The sequence below is a fragment of the Hydra vulgaris genome, chromosome 12, assembly GCF_038396675.1.
Source record: "Hydra vulgaris chromosome 12, alternate assembly HydraT2T_AEP".
Classification (NCBI taxonomy): Eukaryota; Metazoa; Cnidaria; class Hydrozoa; order Anthoathecata; family Hydridae; genus Hydra; species Hydra vulgaris.
Window position 1 is genome coordinate 36068151 of NC_088931.1, and position 19371 is coordinate 36087521.

General features: G+C 28.2%; 1 protein-coding gene across 1 annotated transcript; it reads left to right on the forward strand.

Annotated features, from left to right (window-relative positions):
* The first annotated feature begins 12226 nt into the window (after positions 1–12226).
* LOC105845061 (uncharacterized) lies at positions 12227–17213 on the forward strand. Its single transcript, XM_065813105.1, has 2 exons — positions 12227–15974; positions 17013–17213. The coding sequence occupies exons 1-2, from the start codon at positions 12596–12598 to the stop codon at positions 17057–17059; spliced, it is 3426 nt and encodes a 1141-aa protein (XP_065669177.1). The 5' UTR covers positions 12227–12595; the 3' UTR covers positions 17060–17213.
* Positions 17214–19371: the final 2158 nt, after the last annotated feature.

The following is a 19371-nucleotide window of genomic DNA, read 5'->3' on the forward strand; positions in this document are numbered from 1 at the left end:
ACCTGATTTTAACATGTTTAGTAAATATCTTACCAATAAAGCAAAGGGTGTACCTTCATGTATTCCCGAACCTATAGACGGAACTTCAAATTATTATACTTTTTTTTCTTTACCCTCCTTCCAAAGAAAATTATTGTCACCCATTAAATTGAGCGTATTCCTTAAGAGAAACATGTTGGATTTTAAAATGAGTCATAATTCCTATTCAGATTATGATATAAATTATGTTTCCTCAAACGGAATCATTGGCGATCCCGAAATGAAAGGTAGTCCCTTTCAAGTATTACCTTCCAACTTACCTGATGACATTTATAAAATGTGGACAAGCGATAGCGCTTTAATCGCTAAATATAACGCAGAAACTTTTATTGAAGTTTTAATCTATTGCGAACAAAGCAAACCTCTATTTTCAAATACCATCAAAGTACCTCTTGTCACTACAACCAGTTTTGAAAGAGCGACTACACCGTCTCATAAAACATGGTTGAATTGTGTCAAAGCTATATTACGAGGAAATAATCTAACAGAATTGGTATTTTATTGCACTTCGCTCAACGGTCAATTTATTTATCAAAAAAAGAGCGACGGTACGATTATACAAACTTGGACAGACAGCTTGCCTTTAAAAAATATCATTTTAAAAATGTATCAACCTGTTGGAAACAATCCTATACCTTATAATTTACTTTTACAAAAAGATCAATACAGTTTAACTCAACAAATCAATCCCTTTGTTATGCAAGTGGATCAAAATATGACCAAACACCATGTCACTAGATTTTAAAATTCAAAAAAAAAGACTCGCTTTCTTAAGATGTGCTCTTGTACAAATTAGTAATTTTAATAACACCGTTTCCAATTTTCCTACTACTACAGACGCTTACATTTTTATCAAATGCGATCAAGCTGTAAATTGTGGAATGTATATGAACAAAATTTATGTTCCCGGAATTGTTGCTGTTTTTAATTTATTAGACTACACCAATTCTACTCAAGTCACCACCAATATTGATTTTACAAAAAATCGTAATACTTCTATTCAAGGACAATTATCCACCTTTGATATCAACGATGTAGACGATTGGAAACAAACAAGATGGTCGTTTCTCAATTCAAAATCTGAACCGCTTACCTTTGATAATCTTAGTTCTACTGTTTTTTTAATCCTACTTTAAAGATTCAAAGGGTTACGTTTTACAATTAACTAGTTTGATTAGTATAAAATAATGTCTTTTATTTTTTATTATGATTAAGAAAATATAAAAAGAAAAAAAAGTTGTTATTTATTTTTTCTCTCACTTACTCCTATTTACAAAAAAATGAGTCTCTTTTGTGCCAAAGGAAGATATCATAAAAATTTAGTCAATTTAGAAGAAAAAATGATGCAAGAATCAAAAGTAAATCTTAAAGAACAATTCAGTCAAATTAAAAATCACATGCAACAATTACAAAATCAACTTACTCAATATTCTACTAAATCTGAATTGCAAAACATGAAATCCGAATTGGATGAAATTAAAAAAATAAAAAATAAAAAAGAAGAAATACCAGAAGAAAAACCTCCCAAGAATAGGAGAAAAAAGAATCAAATCAAATCCAAACCTAAAAAACGAAAATATTCAGAATCTGAAACCGAAAGTTCAGAAGAAGAAGAACTTGTTAAAAAAAAACCTAAAATGAAATCAACTCCTTTACACATTTGTTCACAATGCTTTCAAGAAGTCAATGCCGTCGACAAAATAAACGGTTTATGTAGAAACTGCATTATTCAACAAAGAGCCATTTTATCAAGTCCACTCATGCAGAATAACAACGAAAAAAAGAAAAAAAAATTGAATAAAAAAAGTTTAATTGAACTTGGTTACACTCGTGCTTTAAAAGACGTTAAAAATAAAAAAATACCATTTAAAAAAACCACTTCAGAATCAGAAGATGAATAAATAGAAAAAAAATTAATTTCTTTTTTTTAAAAAAAATGGGTTCGTTAGCTAAATATATTAGAGACGGTGACGGCAATCGTTATACACCCAATACAAACGGTCATGTTACTATTGAAGATGTTTTGGCACAAGCCGACCACGAAAATCGTTTATTGCAAGAAGCAACAAGTGGTAATATTAGCGCAGAATATAAAGCACTATTAAATGAAAAATATCCTGGTTTTCAAACAGCTCAAGCTCAAGATGAAGTCATTGCTGTTAATAATCAAAAATTTTCTTACGATCTTACTTCTGACATGGCTAATTTAATTTCTTTTACCACTATACTTAATGAATGGATATATTTACCAGATTGTCATATAGATTTTGATTTATTTCTTTATAAAAATGTGAACACGCAAACAAGATTTACACCTGTAACAGACAATGACTTGGCAAAAAAAGTCTGTGTTTGCAACAACTTTATTCATGCCTTATTTAAAACTATCAAATTTTATCCCAATTATCAAAAAAATAATACTATTTGTGTAAACAACGCTGTCATTAATCGTTCTTATGATCGTTTTAGAGCAATGCTGATTAAAAAAAGTTATATGAAAGCTTTTAGAGATTTAATGATTAATCCTAGTTTAGGTTTAACAGAAGACAGTGAAAATACTGCAAACCCTATTAGTTATGCTGAAACCAAAGCGCTTATACAAGCTGCAGACCCTAATGGACTCATTAGACCTCTTAATGCAACAGCACCTGCCACTGTGGCACCTGCTGGTTATCAAACAGCGCTAAGAGATAGATATAATGCTTTCATGACTGGAGAAAAAGGTTGTAAATTTAGAGTACCTTTGAGTTTATTATGTGAAGTTTTTCAAATGAAAGAATATTTTGGAAAAAATAAACAAATTAGATTGGAACTTTATATTGAAAATGATATGAATCAACTATTAGAATGGGTAAGACCTATTGCAGACGCAGACATAACAGCGCTTGCTAATGTAGGAGTGGCTATAAAAAACCCAATGATTTATTGCAATACGTATAGACTCAAACCCAGTTTACCCTTGGAAAAATCTTTATATCTCAACAGTAAAAAAGACGAAATGTATACTTTACTACGTATTGCTCACTACGAACAAGTTGTCACCAATCTAGAAAATGTTGCAGAAGTCACTGTCAATTTGGGAAATATAAAAACAGCAGATCTTGTACCCCACAGCATTATATTTTTTGTTAATTCAAAAAAAGAAAGTGATCATTTAAGCAAAAGTTGTTTTACACCGGTTGAAATGTCATGCAACATGATTAAAAAAATCACCCTTTATAATTACAGAAGAACATATGTTAATTCAGCAGGTGATACTACCGAATACGATTTAACAAAGCAAGACGATCAATGGACCATTTGGAGAAGTTATGCTTCATGGTCTAAAGGAAATACACCTTCTACTTTTAATATTAATAATTTTGCAGATTTTTATAATACTGATGATGATAGTTTTTTGAGACATCCTAAATTATACTTTAGTACTACTAACACTTCCGAACCTTTAGTCATTGATACCACTAGCGATTTTAATTTTATCAACGATAAACCTCCTGCTACCATTGCTGGAAATAATTCGTTTCAAATCAATGTACAATTTACAGAACAATTTAAAGGAGTACTTGTTATGTATTTGCAATATCCAGCTCAAGTTGTAGAACTTGGGTCAGGAGACGACACTGATCTCGGCTATATTCCTACCAAATTTAAATCGTCCTAATTTGTTATAAAAACATTTTTAATTTTGTTAAAGAAACCCTATTTGTATTTATTATTTTATAAGTAAACGACTATTTATTTCTAAAAAAATCTTAAAAAACCATAAATCTTGTTTTTTTTATTTGTTGTGTTCATGGCTCGCAGGCGTACAAGAAGAAGCGGACACCGTCGTCGACATCATAAAGGTAGCGCACGTCATCATAGAGGGAAAGGAAAATTTTTTACCAAAGTGAAAAATTTTGCTAAACGGCTATTAAAATCAAACGTAGGAGGTTACGCTTTGGATTATCTTCAAAAGCAACGCAATGCGTAAAAAATGGTGTTGCACCGCTTGTAAAATAAAAAAAAGTTCATGTAAAAAAAGAGGGAAAGAAAAACGTTTAAAAAGACGAAAAAGAATTAGACGTGGAAAATATAACCCTCAAACTAAAGCTGAAGAATGCTTTATTATATGCCCGATTCTTTTTATGACAATATGGAAAAAAAAAATTTACAAAAAACAATTCTCTCATAAATCTACGTTTAAGAAGACGAAGAAAATTACGTGGAGAAGATTTAGCAGACACTTTAAGAAAATTTAAAGTTTACCATTGGTATGTAGCTTAAAAGAAACAAATGCAAAAAGCTAAATTTGATCATGTTAAAAAAACACGACTTTACAATATAAATTTACTTTAACCGACCTCAAACATTTCGTAATGCATAGAAAAAGAGGAAGAGTTTATTTACCTCCGTTAAAAGGCGCAGGTAGAAAACGTTTAAGAAGACATTTAAGAAAACGCATGCGTGGTAAATTTCTTCCATTGTTAGCTGCAGTTTTAGCACCCACTTTATTATCATCTCTTATTCCACGATAAAAAAATGTATAAAAAAAGACATAAAAAAAGACAATATAAAAGGCATAGAACAAGACGAATGCGTGGCAAATTTTTTGGACCTCTTTTAGCTAAAGTCGTTTTACCTTCCTTTACTAGCGCTCTTCTACCTACCATTGGTAAAGCTGTTTTGGGTGGAGCTATCTCTGGTGGAATTTCTTACGGAATTAATAGAATTGGAAAATAATATTTATAATATATAATATCTAAAAAATTTTACACTTTGTTTTTTATTATTTTATTACAAATATAGAATCCCAACATTGTTCCAAGTAATATGAAAACTCCTAATAAATCTCCTCCCACTACAATAACAATAAACAAGCTCGAAACTGTTAATATCGACGCTATTTTTGCTTTATTAATACACTTCAAAATTTCGAATATGATTCCCATGCGAGTCGTGTGTGCCACCATTATCTATTGGAGGATCAGGTTTATAAGGTTGAACTACTGCTACTGTCGTTGGAGTTTGAAATTGTTGTAACGGTTTATTTTTTGTTTCCATTGTTTATAACTATTTTTTTATATTTTTTCAATCTTTATATACATTTGGTCACGCTTCAATAAATAATTTATTCGTCGTCATTTTTAAAATTTTCAATAATAGAAACAATGGCATAAAATACAATAGAAAAATATAACCATATTCCAAAACGTATTATATTAAACAACGTGGGTAATCCTTCCACTATAATAACATAAAGAAAACATGCTAATGCGATAAAAGGAATATATATACAATTCAACACCAACGTAACATAATCAATAATACTCATTTTAGTCGGTTTGTTTTTCGATTCCATTCGTTATGAATCCATTTCATTTTTTTGGCGTGGCGTCATTGGGACCTTTTTTTACTCGTGACGTCACGAAACTTTTTTTGTTCTCGGTTCCTTTTTTTTTTACCTCGGTTTCTACCTCTATTTTCACTGTCTCGCTTTTTTTTACACCGGTTTCTCGTTGTTTTTTTTTTGAACTCGGACGGATGGCGTCTCTTGAATATTTCCAACATACTATATCATCACAGGTCACCCTTTTTAGAAGAAAATTAGTTTAAATTTTAGTATTTATCAAAATATCATTTTAATAAATAAAAACACACTTTTAAATTTTGTTTGAGTTTGTATCAATCAATCATTTATTGTCAGGTGTCCTGCTACTGGTAAGATGTAATCTAGTACAACTTGTTTTATAGGATCAACGCATAGTCTAGTATAGTTTCAGTATAAGTAACATGGGAATTGGAGCAGTAATAAGTTATGAGTTGGGCAAGAAACATCTGAGAAAGGCAGAAGAAACTCAAACTATTCACTTAGATTATGTACTGGTTTAAGTGAGTTGTTTAAAGTTATGTTTATGGATCGACCAAGTGGCAAATGCTAAGTGCATGGCAAGTCCTGAATATTATGCTCTAGTTTTTTTTTAAAAAAGTCCATGAAGAGTCATGGAAAAGTAATAAAAAATCATGGAATTTCATTTTCAAATTTAAAGTGATCAAAGTGACCATCCTGTAAAACCTTAATATATTCTTTATGTACTTTTGTGTGTATGAAAGTAACTAGTATAAACAATTTTTTTGCATTTTAAAAACAAATATTAATGTATATTTATAAGTGTGCACAAACTCTTAAATGTTTCATATATATATATATATATATATATATATATATATATATATATATATATATATATATATATATATATATATATATGTATATTATATATATGTATATTATATATATATATATATATATATATATATATATATATATATATATATATATATATATATATATATATATATATATATATATATATTGTGCACACTTATAAATATACATTAATATTTGTTTTTAAAATGCAAAAAAATTGTTTATATTAGTTACTTTCATAAATATTTAACTGTTCTTATAAATCAAAAATGTATAAAACTAGAAGATTCAAGAGCATTTCAGCATTTTTGAATAAACTTTTTTTGTTGTTGTCATTTTAGATCAGCCAAAAATAACTGTCCAGCCAAAATTTATGCTGCTTTAACAAAGCATAGAACAAAGATAATTGTTAAACAAATGATAGAAACACACAATCATGTTATTGGTGAAAATATTTATCTTTAAAATTTGTTTTATTATACATGAATGATATTTTATCATTTTTTGTATATTTAATTTTGTAAATCTGTCTTTAAAGTTCTGCTTTTCACTGTGTATAGTTTAATATACAAAAAACTTTAATTTAACGTTTTTTAAAATTTAAATTGTTTAAATAAGATGAATAAATAAAATGCTACAATAATGTTGTGCAATGAAAAACAAAAAAGTACAAGTGAATAGCTTTTTTTTAAAACCCTAAAGTTACATATTTAAATTAATTATGAAAAAAGTAATTTTTAGCATCATATAACCTGATTAAATAAACTATTTTACTTTTCAGATCAAGATCTTTACAAGCACTATGTCCAAAATAGAAAGCCATCAAATGAAGAGAAGGCTAAAGTTAAAGAACTGAGTCGTCTTGGTGTTACTACTAAAGTAATTGCTGATGAAATGAGAAAAAGTACAGGAAAATCCATTATAAATAAGGACATTTGGAACATCAAGAATAAAATTCGTCAAGAAGTAAAAGCATAATTATTTTATTACATAAATTGTTATTTTTATAATTACATATATGTATACAATATGGAATCTTTTAATACAAATACAACTATGAATGAATATCAAGATATTGAATTCTTTGTCAAAAATAATGAAGATCCATTCATTGATGACCATGTAAAAGATGAAGTCACTGGATTAGAGGATAATCATATTGATTTTACGACTGAAAGTATATATCAACACAAGTCAGATAAAAGGTTAAAACTTATTAAACCACCACTTAAAGTTGCTAAGAGAGGCAGGCCTAGGGGTTGTGGCCAAACAGCGTTAGGGTTAATTAAAAAAACAGTAAAAAGGAAATGCTGCTTTTGCAAAAAGTGTCATCCAGATAAGAATTTACGGAAGGGATTAAAAACAAAATGGATGAAATGCACCAAATGCGTCAGATATTTTCATGATGTGTGCTTAGGAGATAAGCCTCTACATGATTTACATCTATGCTTATTTTGCATTAGTTAAATAAAGAATAGTTAATAATAACAATACTTTTTCTTTGTGTTTTTTATATAATAATTTCAATAAAGTTTCATTATAGTTTAGAATGAAAACCCTCATTTTCAAGTGAAGAGTTTATTTTGAAGATTTGGTATGAGCAAAAAGTAACAAACAACTAATAATAACAAAAAGCCTTCTGGGCCTTGGGGAGGTGAAATAACAAAAAAAAAAAAAAAAAAAAAAAAGTAACTTTAAATACAAACAACTTAAAAAAAAATCAATTATTATAAATTTGCTTAAAAACAATAAATTACATAAAAATTATTTTTTAAAGTAAACAATATTTAAAGTGGTACATTAAAACAAAGTTGTTCATATCACATTTTGAAAATAAACTCTTTATATAATCAAGGATAGTTTGAACTCCAAAAACTTCCGATTGTAAATGTTTAGTTTAAATTTTCTATTATTTAAGAAATTATTCAATGTAGTACCATCTAAGCTACACAATTGTGGAGCTGTAAACATTAAATTAAAAAATTTCACTTATTTTATTTTAGATATTGATAACAACATTTGGTTACCATATAATTTGATTATAATATTTAAGATTAGTACTGACAAACCATTATGGTATGCCAGCATTGATTTAAAATATTTATGAACAGGACTTTGGCATTTCAAACAGATTTTGCAATCTACATAAATGTAAGCAAATATCTTTCATTAATTTACTTAAAATTTTTTTATCTTGTTCATATTTTAAAAAATAGGATGTATATTCCCTTATTTTTGTTAGTAAAATATACAAATATATGTGTGTGTCAATTTTATTTTAAGGCTGTCAATTTGATCTAAATATAACATTATCTTTGATCTAAATATAATATTATGCATTTTAAAGTCAAGCATGTACAATTAAAAAATTCTGTAATATACAAATTTAGTTAATAATAAAAATTTAGTTGGTAAAAAAAGAGTTAATTGTAAATTCTATTTTGGTGCTTACTATTGTTGGTTTTCAATGTAGGATTATTTGTAATGAAATAATTTTAAAGTTTGATTATTTTATTAATTATGATTAAAAAATTGATTATATATAACTGTTAGTATGTGATAAGAATAAATATTCATGTACATACATAACTATTAAGTTGTTCTTTTTTAAGGAATTTTCCTACTTAGGTTTTGTTAGTCTTTACAGATGTGCCCAAGTTTCTAGAGTATGGAGTTAAAATACAAAGTTTTATGTGATATTGTTTTTCTATTATCGATATTTTTAGTTTAATGTAAATGAATATATCAAGTTTCCGTGAAAAAGGTTGTAACAATTGCTGGAGTTAATATTGTTTTTATCAGTAACGTCATTTCAATCAAATTTTAATAATTAAGATTTTAATGATTCTTTACTATAATTTTTAAAGTTCCTGCGGTATAAATTATGACTGTGAGGTCATAATTTATACCGCAAATAATTTGTCTAACTCGCAAAGTCAGAGTTAGACTGTATCAGATCCATGGTAAAATCACCAAGTAAAAAGGATCCACCACCAGAAGATTCAGTTGGTGTGTGCTCAAAATTATAATTTTGAATAACTATTTGATGCGTGGAAGGAGATTTTTTTTTTAACCTTGATACTGTAATTCCAATAATGCTATATTCAAAACTAAATAATGATATGTTCAGATCAAGTGCCTTCGTAAAGAGGATATGTTATAAAGGAAAAAGGACAGTTTATGATGTCAAAGTTACAAGAACAAAATTTATTGATATTGTTATATTAGCAATCTACATCAAAATATTCAATTATTAGTATTGTTGCAATTTATACCAATAAAATTTTTATTAAAGTTAATAATATACTTTTTATTTACATTATTATACGAAACTTAAAAAATATATATTAAATATGTATTATTGCTATTATTATTACTAATAACTGTATTAAATGTAATGTTTTCTGAAATTGTGTCATTGACAATTAAATTTGCTCTGTCAGTCACTACATGGCTCATTATCTTGTGTTTTCTTTGAAAAATCATATTGTTATTATTATTTAAAAAAATAGTGAATTTATGTTTATTTCAAAACAAAAATTAAATATATTTATATACAACAATACATTTTTAATACACAATTTTCTCTTCTATATATTAAATACAGATATTTTATAGTAATAAATAGTAAATTCCCTAGATTAACTACTTTACCTTAATAAAAACCAGAACACATATAAAATTACATGTAGACATCTATGTCTATATATAAAATTACGTGTAGATATCTATGTCTACATGTAAATATCTATGATATCTACATGTATATGATGTCTACATGTAGATATCTACAATGTCTACATGTAGATATCTATGTCTACATGTAGATATCTATGATGTTTACATGTAGATATCTATGATGTCTACATGTAGATATCTATGATGTCTACATGTAGATATCTATGATGTCTACATGTAGATATCTATGATGTCTACATGTAGATATCTATGATGTCTACATGTAGATATCTATGATGTCTACATGTAGATATCTATGATGTCTACATGTAGATATCTATGATGTCTACATGTAGATATCTATGATGTCTACATGTAGATATCTATGATGTCTACATGTAGATATCTACGATGTCTACATGTAGATATCTATGATGTCTACATGTAGATATCTATGATGTCTACATGTAGATATCTATGATGTCTACATGTAGATATTTATGTCTACATGTAATTTAGAGACAACTATAAACTAAAAAAGTTACCTTAGTTTACTTATGCACATGAAGTAGAATGTTTTAGATAGATGCTGGCAAGCCATAATGGATTGCTTAGAACTTATCTAAAACATTTCAATCAAATAAACACTGCATTGAACTGATGAAATTATTGACTCTCCAAATAAATGTTGCTGTTGTATTTTGATGGCAATGGAATGTTCTAATCTAAAACATTTACTTTATAAATTGCACTAAATGTTTCATAAGCAAATAATTATCGATTTCGATTTAACTGCTTGTCCGACCAGCTTTAACGTGAAATAAATTACGCTGATGGTATAATAAATTAATTGCGCATGCGTGTAAAATATTGCGCTCTGAGTAGCTAATTGCTGTGTCGAGCGCATTGCACTCTAGGAAGACACTTCGTATTGTTTAGGGGTCGTCCATAAAGTACGTACGCTCATAGGCGGGAGTCTTCAAAAAGCGTACGAAAGGAGGGGGGGTCTTCAAAAAGCGTACGAAAGCGTATGGGAGGGGGGGGGGGGAGGGTTCAATTTAAAAGTACGTACTTCGATTTTCTAATTTATCACAATTAACCAGCTAATCAATAGAAAAGTTACATTCTGACTAAAGATTCTAGTTTGCCAACATAAAAAGATGTATGGTATATGAAGTAGAGGGTATAGTTTTCCTCTATGCACACACATGTATGGGCGCCCTCAGAATTTTTTGATGTTCCAGATAGGACACTTTCACACATCGTGCAAACTCATAACTTAAGTTTGTTTATACCTATGCCAAATGAGGAGGCCTTGCAAAATATCGGGATGGCGGAGGCCTGTGAACAAAAAGCCTTAAAACGCTTACCCTCCCGACCCCCAAAATGAGAGGTGTGTAAATTTTGCATGGTTATAACTTTTAGATTTAGAAAAAAATTTGGATGGCCTCCGCCATCCAAATTTTTTGCAAGGCCACCTCATTTGGCATATTAACAAACTTAAGTTTGCACGTTATGTGAAAGTGTTCTATCATCAAAAATCAAAACATCAAAAAATCCTGAGGGGGCCCATGCACACATGCCCGCCCTTATATACTGGCCCTGAGTAAGATCTGAGGGCCGTGGTTGATGGGACGGAGTCACCCCAAAAAAAACGTGTCAATGGCGTCTCAAAGACCGCTAGGTTTTGCTAAAATAAAAAGTTTCTTAAAATAGCAAAAGGGCACAAAATTTGCTGTTGCTCCCTCCCACTGGGTTTTACCTGTTGTTTTCAATATTACTGATCTCACCTTAGACTCGTTTTTTACTTACTAAAGAGGCGTGCCTGAAAAAAACGTCCACCTTAAGTATAGTTTATTTACATTTGATTCGTTAAAAAACAAAAAAAGTTTTCCTAGATTTCACCGAGCATCGAACCTGGATCTCCGCCGATTATCGCCGCCGCACAAACCTTTCGCCCAAATGCAAACTTGCATTTGTAAATTTTAAATTTATTTAAATTATTATTTGCATTTATACTAATAAACGTTTTTAAAATGCGTAAGCAAAAAGCTTTTGGGTAGTATAAAGTATCTAAGGTACCCTCCGTCTTTATTTTTTTTAATTAAACTTTTTAATTAAGAAAAAAAAAACAGGAGGGATGGGGGGGGGGGGTATTTGAGAAACGTACGTACTTTTAAGGGGGGGTGGGGACATGAAAGTACGCATGGCAACAGGGGGGAGGGGGGGTCAAATTTCAAAATTTTTGGCGTACGTACTTTATGAACGACCCCTTACCTGCTCACAAAGTTTATTTTTCGAGCTCTTTCAGACCTAAATGGAAGCAGTTTAAAAAATTATTACTTCAAACTCAAATTGAACATATAAGATTAACTTTTAAGAAAAAAGGTATTATAGATAAGAGAAAATAAAATCGTTATTCTGGACGTTGCTAAGAAAAATAGTTTTGACTATGTTCAAATAAACAAAAATTAGAAATATTTATGTGCTTTATTTTTGAAATTTTTCAATTAGAATCAGATTCCTCATTAATTTTTACACCTGAAACATAAAAAACAAAAAATTTCAAAAAAATTTATTTTTGTTATTTTGACAGGGGTGAGCCCCCTTAACTATACTGAGACGGAACAGTGAATATAATAAATATAAAAAATTTCTGAGAACCATAAAAAACAAAATTTAACGAGAATGCGCACGTTCCTATTGATCGTATCTTGTGCTACTTTTAGCGTTTTTTCTTCAAAAGAATATCGCCTGTGTGAAGAAAATCAAAAAAAGTTATCAGTAAATCACAAATATCCTGATAACTGCACAGAAAAAAGTCAACAAATCTATTGCTCAACTATTTCAGCTGCTTTATCTTTAAAAAATTTAACTAACATATGCATTGTCATAGAAGATGATCAAATATTGAATAATGTAAACGTTATAGAAAATGTTAGCAATTTGACAGTAACCGGTATAAATTCAGAAATAGCAATTGTTTGTACATCTAATTTGAATGCTGGAATTTTAATATACAATGTTACTAAATTGTTATTTATGAATCTTCATATAAAACAATGTGGATCAATAAGTAAACAAACTTTTGGAAGAAATGTTTTTATATTGTCATCGGCACTCTTTTTCTCTTATATTGTTGATCTCACTTTCATAAATGTTAATTTTACTAACAGCTGTGGCTATTCTGTTGTTTTACTGGATGGTAAAGGAAACATCAATTTTGAGGCAGTTATTTTTCAAAATAACACTTTTTATTTAAATATAAATGAATCTTCAGAATATTACTCAGGAGGGGGCTTATTAATTTATTACTCGCAAGCAAATGTAAATGAAATAGCAAATATAAATATAGAAAATTGTACTTTTCAATGGAACTCTGGTAAAATAAATATTAAGATCAAAAGTTTGCTCAATGAATCTGATATTCCCTTTGGCCATGGTGGTGGATTAGGTGTTTTCTTTACTGAAGCTACAAGCAAAAATATTTTATCAATAACTAACTGTAAATTTTTGCATAATAAGGCTCTGCAGGGTGGCGGTTTATTTGTTTTTCAAGGATTAGGTAATAGCATATTGATTAAAGAGTCATTGTTTATTGATAATAATGCCACTCAATATGGTGGTGGATCATGCATTTCAGAAGTAAATTCAAAGCAACTTAATAAAGAATATGTAACATTTGAGAGCTGTACTTTTTTTAATAATAGTGGTATATTTGGTGGTGCCTTGAGTTTTAAAACTGATCTTAATAAAAAAGGGAAATTTGATACTATAAAAAATTGCAATTTTTCATATAACTCTGCTCTACTTGGTTCTGCTGTACATTTACATCAAGTTTCATTAGTTATAGATGAATCGAAATTCTCTCACAACAGTTATCGGCAATTTGAACAAACAATAGGACAAGGTGCTGTTTATGCATATGGTAATGAAATTCAATTTTTAAGAGAAAATCTATTTGAGAATAGTTCAAATACAGCAGTTATACTTGAAAATGCAGTTGCATTTTTTTCTGGACAACTTTATTTTAAAGAAAATAAAGGTACCAGAGGTGGTGCTTTGGGATTGTATAGTAACTCTAGAATTATTATCAATTCTAATTCAAGCTTAATATCCTTTATAAACAACTCTGCTTTACAAGGTGGTGCCATATATGCTGAACAAAGTGTATCTTGTTCTATATATAAATGTTCTATCTATAAACTTGAAGAAAATGAAAACTGTTTTTTTTCAAAAAAATTTCCAAATGCAAAGTTAGAATACAGTAACAACAAGGCAAATTATGATATAAATGATATATTTGTTTCGACTCTCAGTTGCTGTCATTTTAATGTTTTAAATGATTTGGGTACCAATAATTATCTAACAGACCCGGTATGTTTCAAAGTGTTTGAAGAAAATTTTACAAATATTTATCCTGGAAAAAAAATTAATCCAACTGTTCTTTTAGTTGATGAGTTTAATCATAATGTATCAGGTTCAATAGATGTTTATCTTAATGGGTCATTACAAAGTTTCATAGTTAAAGAAAATAAAATTAATATGCAAGTATTTGGAAAAAGAAATGAGCCATATTTTATAATCTTTTCCTTGAAGAATAGTCAGTATAGTTTTAAATTTAATCTAACGACCTGCCCTTTAGGTTATAAATTGGAAACTGATCGTTGTATATGCAATAAGAAAAATCTTGTCAAAGGTATAATATGCAACAATGATGGAGGAGTTTCCTTGTTTTTTGGTTTGTATGTAGATTATAATCAAAGTGCTATAAATACTGACAATGAAACAACACATATTTGCCCTTATGGTTATTGTACTCATTGTCCAAATTTGACATGCTCTTATGGACCTGATAGACAATGTGCAAATGGGAGGTTAGGTTTTTTGTGTTCTGAATGTCCAGGAAATAAAACCGTTGAGTTTGGAGGGGAAGGTTGTGTTAATAAATGCAGTTGGTTGCATTTGATTTTTATTTTACCAGGAATTTTTATAATATTTTTTTTAGTTTGTTTTGCAGTAGCATTTTTAAATATATGTATTTATGATTTATGGCTTAACTCATGGATTTACTTTTATCAAGTTGTTCAGTACCACATAACTGCAAGTATGGATTTAGAGGACACATTTATAAATACTTTCCTCAGAAATGTTTTAAATTTTCATGGAGTGCATTTAGGTAAGCATAGCGCAAATTTTTGTCTTATGAAAGAATGGAATGATTTAGATAAGCTTTTTTTTAATTATCTAATACCCTTGACAATGTTTCTTAGCATTATTTTAATTGCTAAATGGAATAAATTGTATCAGCTTTTACAAGGTTTAAATAACAAAGTGATCAATTTTTTTAAAAATTGTATTTTAAAAAACAAGTCTAATGAAGAGTTGAATTCAAAGAGAGAAACCAATTGCATTAGAATTTATCTTTTGATTTCAGTGCTTGCATATGCAGATATTACAAGGATAACACTTTCTATTCTTCTCCCAGTAGAATACAATGGATTAAAAAATCATGTGTATTTTTATGGTGTGCAGCAATTTTTCTCTGGTAGACATCTCTATTATGGAATAATAGCTGTGTTAGTTTGTTTTTTTATTGTGCTTCTATGGCCATTGCTACTTATAACAACAATGTGGTGGACAAAATGGAAAGTATTTAAAGAATCTGGTCGTTTGCATCCAATTTTTTCAGCATTTCATGGGCCGTTTCAAGATCATCTTCAATGGTTTGCCTCATTTTATTTCTTTTCAAGAGTTGCAATTTTTGCTCTTGGCATTTTCATTAATGACAAACTTACTCAACTCTGTTACGTAACAATGGTATCCTTAATAGTTTTCATTGTATTTGGAATTTTCTTTCCTTATAAAAAGGCATCGTCAAATTATTTTGATACTTTTGTTCTTTTTTTACTTGTTTTGATTGGTGCTTTAAGTAATGGTAGATTTGGTTTACCTATTGGAAAGTTCAATGCATTTCTTTTTTCAGTTACTAAAGTACTTATGTATTTACCATGCCTAATAGTTTTTAGATGGTTCTATTGTTTATTGGTATTGATCAATGTAAAAGGTATTTTTTTTATTATTATTTTTAATTTATTTTTTTAAAATTGAAGTTTTAGTTTTTATATTTACTATTTCCTAAGTAAGTACAATTTGGTTTGATTTGAAATAAAAATAAAATTTTCTACTTGCTTTTAGCTTACAGATTTCTGAACTAAAAGCAAGTAGAAAATTAGATCTACCATAAAAAAATATCCAATAATAAATGAATATAGGAATAACTTGTGTAATATACACAATAGTTTATGCAATAAATAATTTATGAATTAATTTTTTTATAATAATGATTATAATATTCATGATGACAAAACATCTAGGTTGGGGTAAAAATGTTTTGTTACCATTTTATTTTTCTTAAAAGTTAAACAAGGTATTAGAATTTAAAAAATTACCTTTTTGTAACCTTAAGTTCTTATGAATTTACGCACCATGAACTTAAAATAAAAATGTAAGAGATTATATCTGGCCAGGTTTTATTTCAGTTAAGTTTTAAATAAATTTTGAAATATTATTTTAAGAAGTTTTCTGAAAGTGAAAATCCGTTAAAAGTTTTAATTACGTTTATTTTAAATTATGATAACTACAAATCAATATGTGATATCAATAATCTAAGTAATATCAATAAGCTAAAATCATTCTATTTTAGAAAAATGTTTTTTAGTGGTCGAGATGTATAAACAGAGGGTTAAAGGTAAAATTATTTAGCGATTTTCGATCCGTTTGAAGTTCCGTCTGGAGGTAGCAACCACGCAGTCATTTTTTATGCAAAATATGAATGTTTTGCAGTTCTTGCAATTTTCGAAAGTTACTTATCTCGGTAATTTTAAAAATTACTTATTTCGGCCGCCAAAAGAAATCTTTTGTAAATAAAAATAGACATTAGCAATTTCTGGCATTTTGTTGATTCAAGCTAAAGTAGATAGTTTAAAAGAAAATTTTAAAAATAAAAATTAGACTTATCATTTTTTCTTAAATTCTTTTAAAAATAGTTAATTATTCAAAGTTCTTTATTTTTAGTTATAAAGACTTTTCTTTTTAATTACAGGATGGTATGAAAATAGAAAACGACCGTACACCATTTTGGTAAATTAAATCTGCAATTGTCATTTTATAAATGTAGATTCAGAACTATAAAGATTTTTGTCTGCACTTCATTTAATTTCATGAATATTTTTTTTTGTTTTCTTGTTTGTTTGTTTGTTGTATTAAGTGTTTTTTCCTCGAATAAAAATTTTGTCTAATAAAATGGTGTTATTCTTGATCTCTGACTAGTTTGCTTTAAAATAATTATTTATTGACCAAAATAACACAAATAGTAAAAAAGTAGTTTTTGCTGAAAAATTTTGGTTCTTTTACTTTTAACTGTGTTTAAACTTTTCTCTTTATTTGAAATATGTATATGATAATAATTATATGTAACTTAAGTAAAGCACGGTACCATGTAGTCATTAAAACAAAAGTTACACTAAATTGACAATAATACTAAGAATTTATATTTTCCTTAAGTTAATTTGGGTATTTTCAATTTTGAGTATTATAATTGGGTATTCCAATTTTTCCATCGCAAAATTATAATACCCATTTTAAATACTTTCTACACCGTTGTTAGGGTATTTTGTTAGTCTTAAACAAGGCTAAATAAAGCCCGTTTTAAGACTCGCATTTTTTAAGATATCACACTGAAATTTTTTAAAAAACCACATTTTTTAAAAGATATTAAAATAACCATGCAAAAGGAAACCAAATATTTTCTTTTCATGACAGACCTAAATCAATTATTTTTATGGGAAATCTTACCATAAATTTAAATTTTTGAAAGTTTACTATTTCCCAGGCTCTTGATTGCTAATGATTTTTTTCCACATGATTGTTGTAAGTGTTGATGTAATTTAATTGCACCTAAGAAAGTGTTGGCGATATCTAATAACACCTAAGAAAACTATGTGCAAGTTATAACATTAAGAGCTATTATTAATTAATAGACTCTTAAGTAACAGCCTTAAGAGGTATTTTCTTTTTCATATAGGTTTAGTTTTAGAATGTAACCATGACGCTGTGATAAAAGTTCTGGTTCAGAACCTAGAGATTTGTGGTTTGATGCAGGCTCTTCCATGGTGCTGTATGATAAAATCTAACTCCACTTATTCAGCAAACTGACTATAAACTTTTTCTTATCTACCCAAAAGAAAGTTTGCTAAACAGTCTGGAAACTTCATTCAAACTTAGATAGAATTTAGTTTTACTGATGCATTGTTGAAATTTTTAACGAAAAACCTTTTTTTCCAATAAGATCTTTCGTTAAAAAGTTTATGTGAAAGTATGTGTGTATGCATACTGTAGCAGCATGTGTTATTATTAGTATGAGTAATGAGTACTCACGGAGAGTTTGCGGCACAAGACGAGTAAGAGGTGTTTTCTTGAGAATAAGTATTTTACAATAAAAATGGAAATAAATATTAAAAATACAGAAAAAATTATCACAAGCAAACTAGAAGAACAAAAAAAAAGTATACTAGCAGAAACAGAGAGATTACTTTAGGATCATGAGAAAACTTCACTTCAATAATAAGTTCGAACTTCAAAATAATAACAGCTAGATCAGACAAAATAGACGCTAAAATAAACAATAATAACAGCAAGATTAGACAAAATAGAGGCTGAAATAAACAATAACAAGTTAAATATCCGAAGAATTCAAAATAAAACCTATTGACTTAGAGAATTGCTCCAGAGAAACAAGTCACTTATTGATAGCATAAAAGAAACCCCTGAAGAAAACTGGGGTGATTGTGAGAAAGCTGTAAAAGACATTTTTAAAGCAAAACTAAATAAGTGACGGATTCAGGGAGGATGCAACCCTTCCCCACCAGAATCTGAAATTCCTAAAATACCTTAGAAATTGAGGACCTTTTTTTTTTAGGAGACGCAAACGTGGTGCAAAATACGAAAATATTTCAACAATAATTATTATAGCAATAATCAATGATATGATTGGTTTATGGAATTTATTACGCGTATATTTTAAGTCACGCGATACTTCATTTAAAAAACAATTTTGAAAAGTTTTTCAAAATTTAAATCTTTTTTTAAATTTTGAAAAGCATTTCAAAATTTAAAAAAAGATTTAAATATGATTTTTTTAAATTTAAAACAGAGTTTTTAAGGTTTTTCGAATTAAAATAGTTATTATATTTCAATTACAATTTATTTTAAAGTATTTTTTTTATTTATTTATACTGCTTTAATTCAACTTATCTAAATCTGTTTAAAAAAGTTGTTGGTAATGTATATTTAATAGAGTTTTTTTAAATAATTTTAATTATAAAATCCATTTTTAATTTGATAGCTCGGTCACAAAAACAACATCGGAAACCACTTTGACAAAGCCTTTTATTAACTTATAT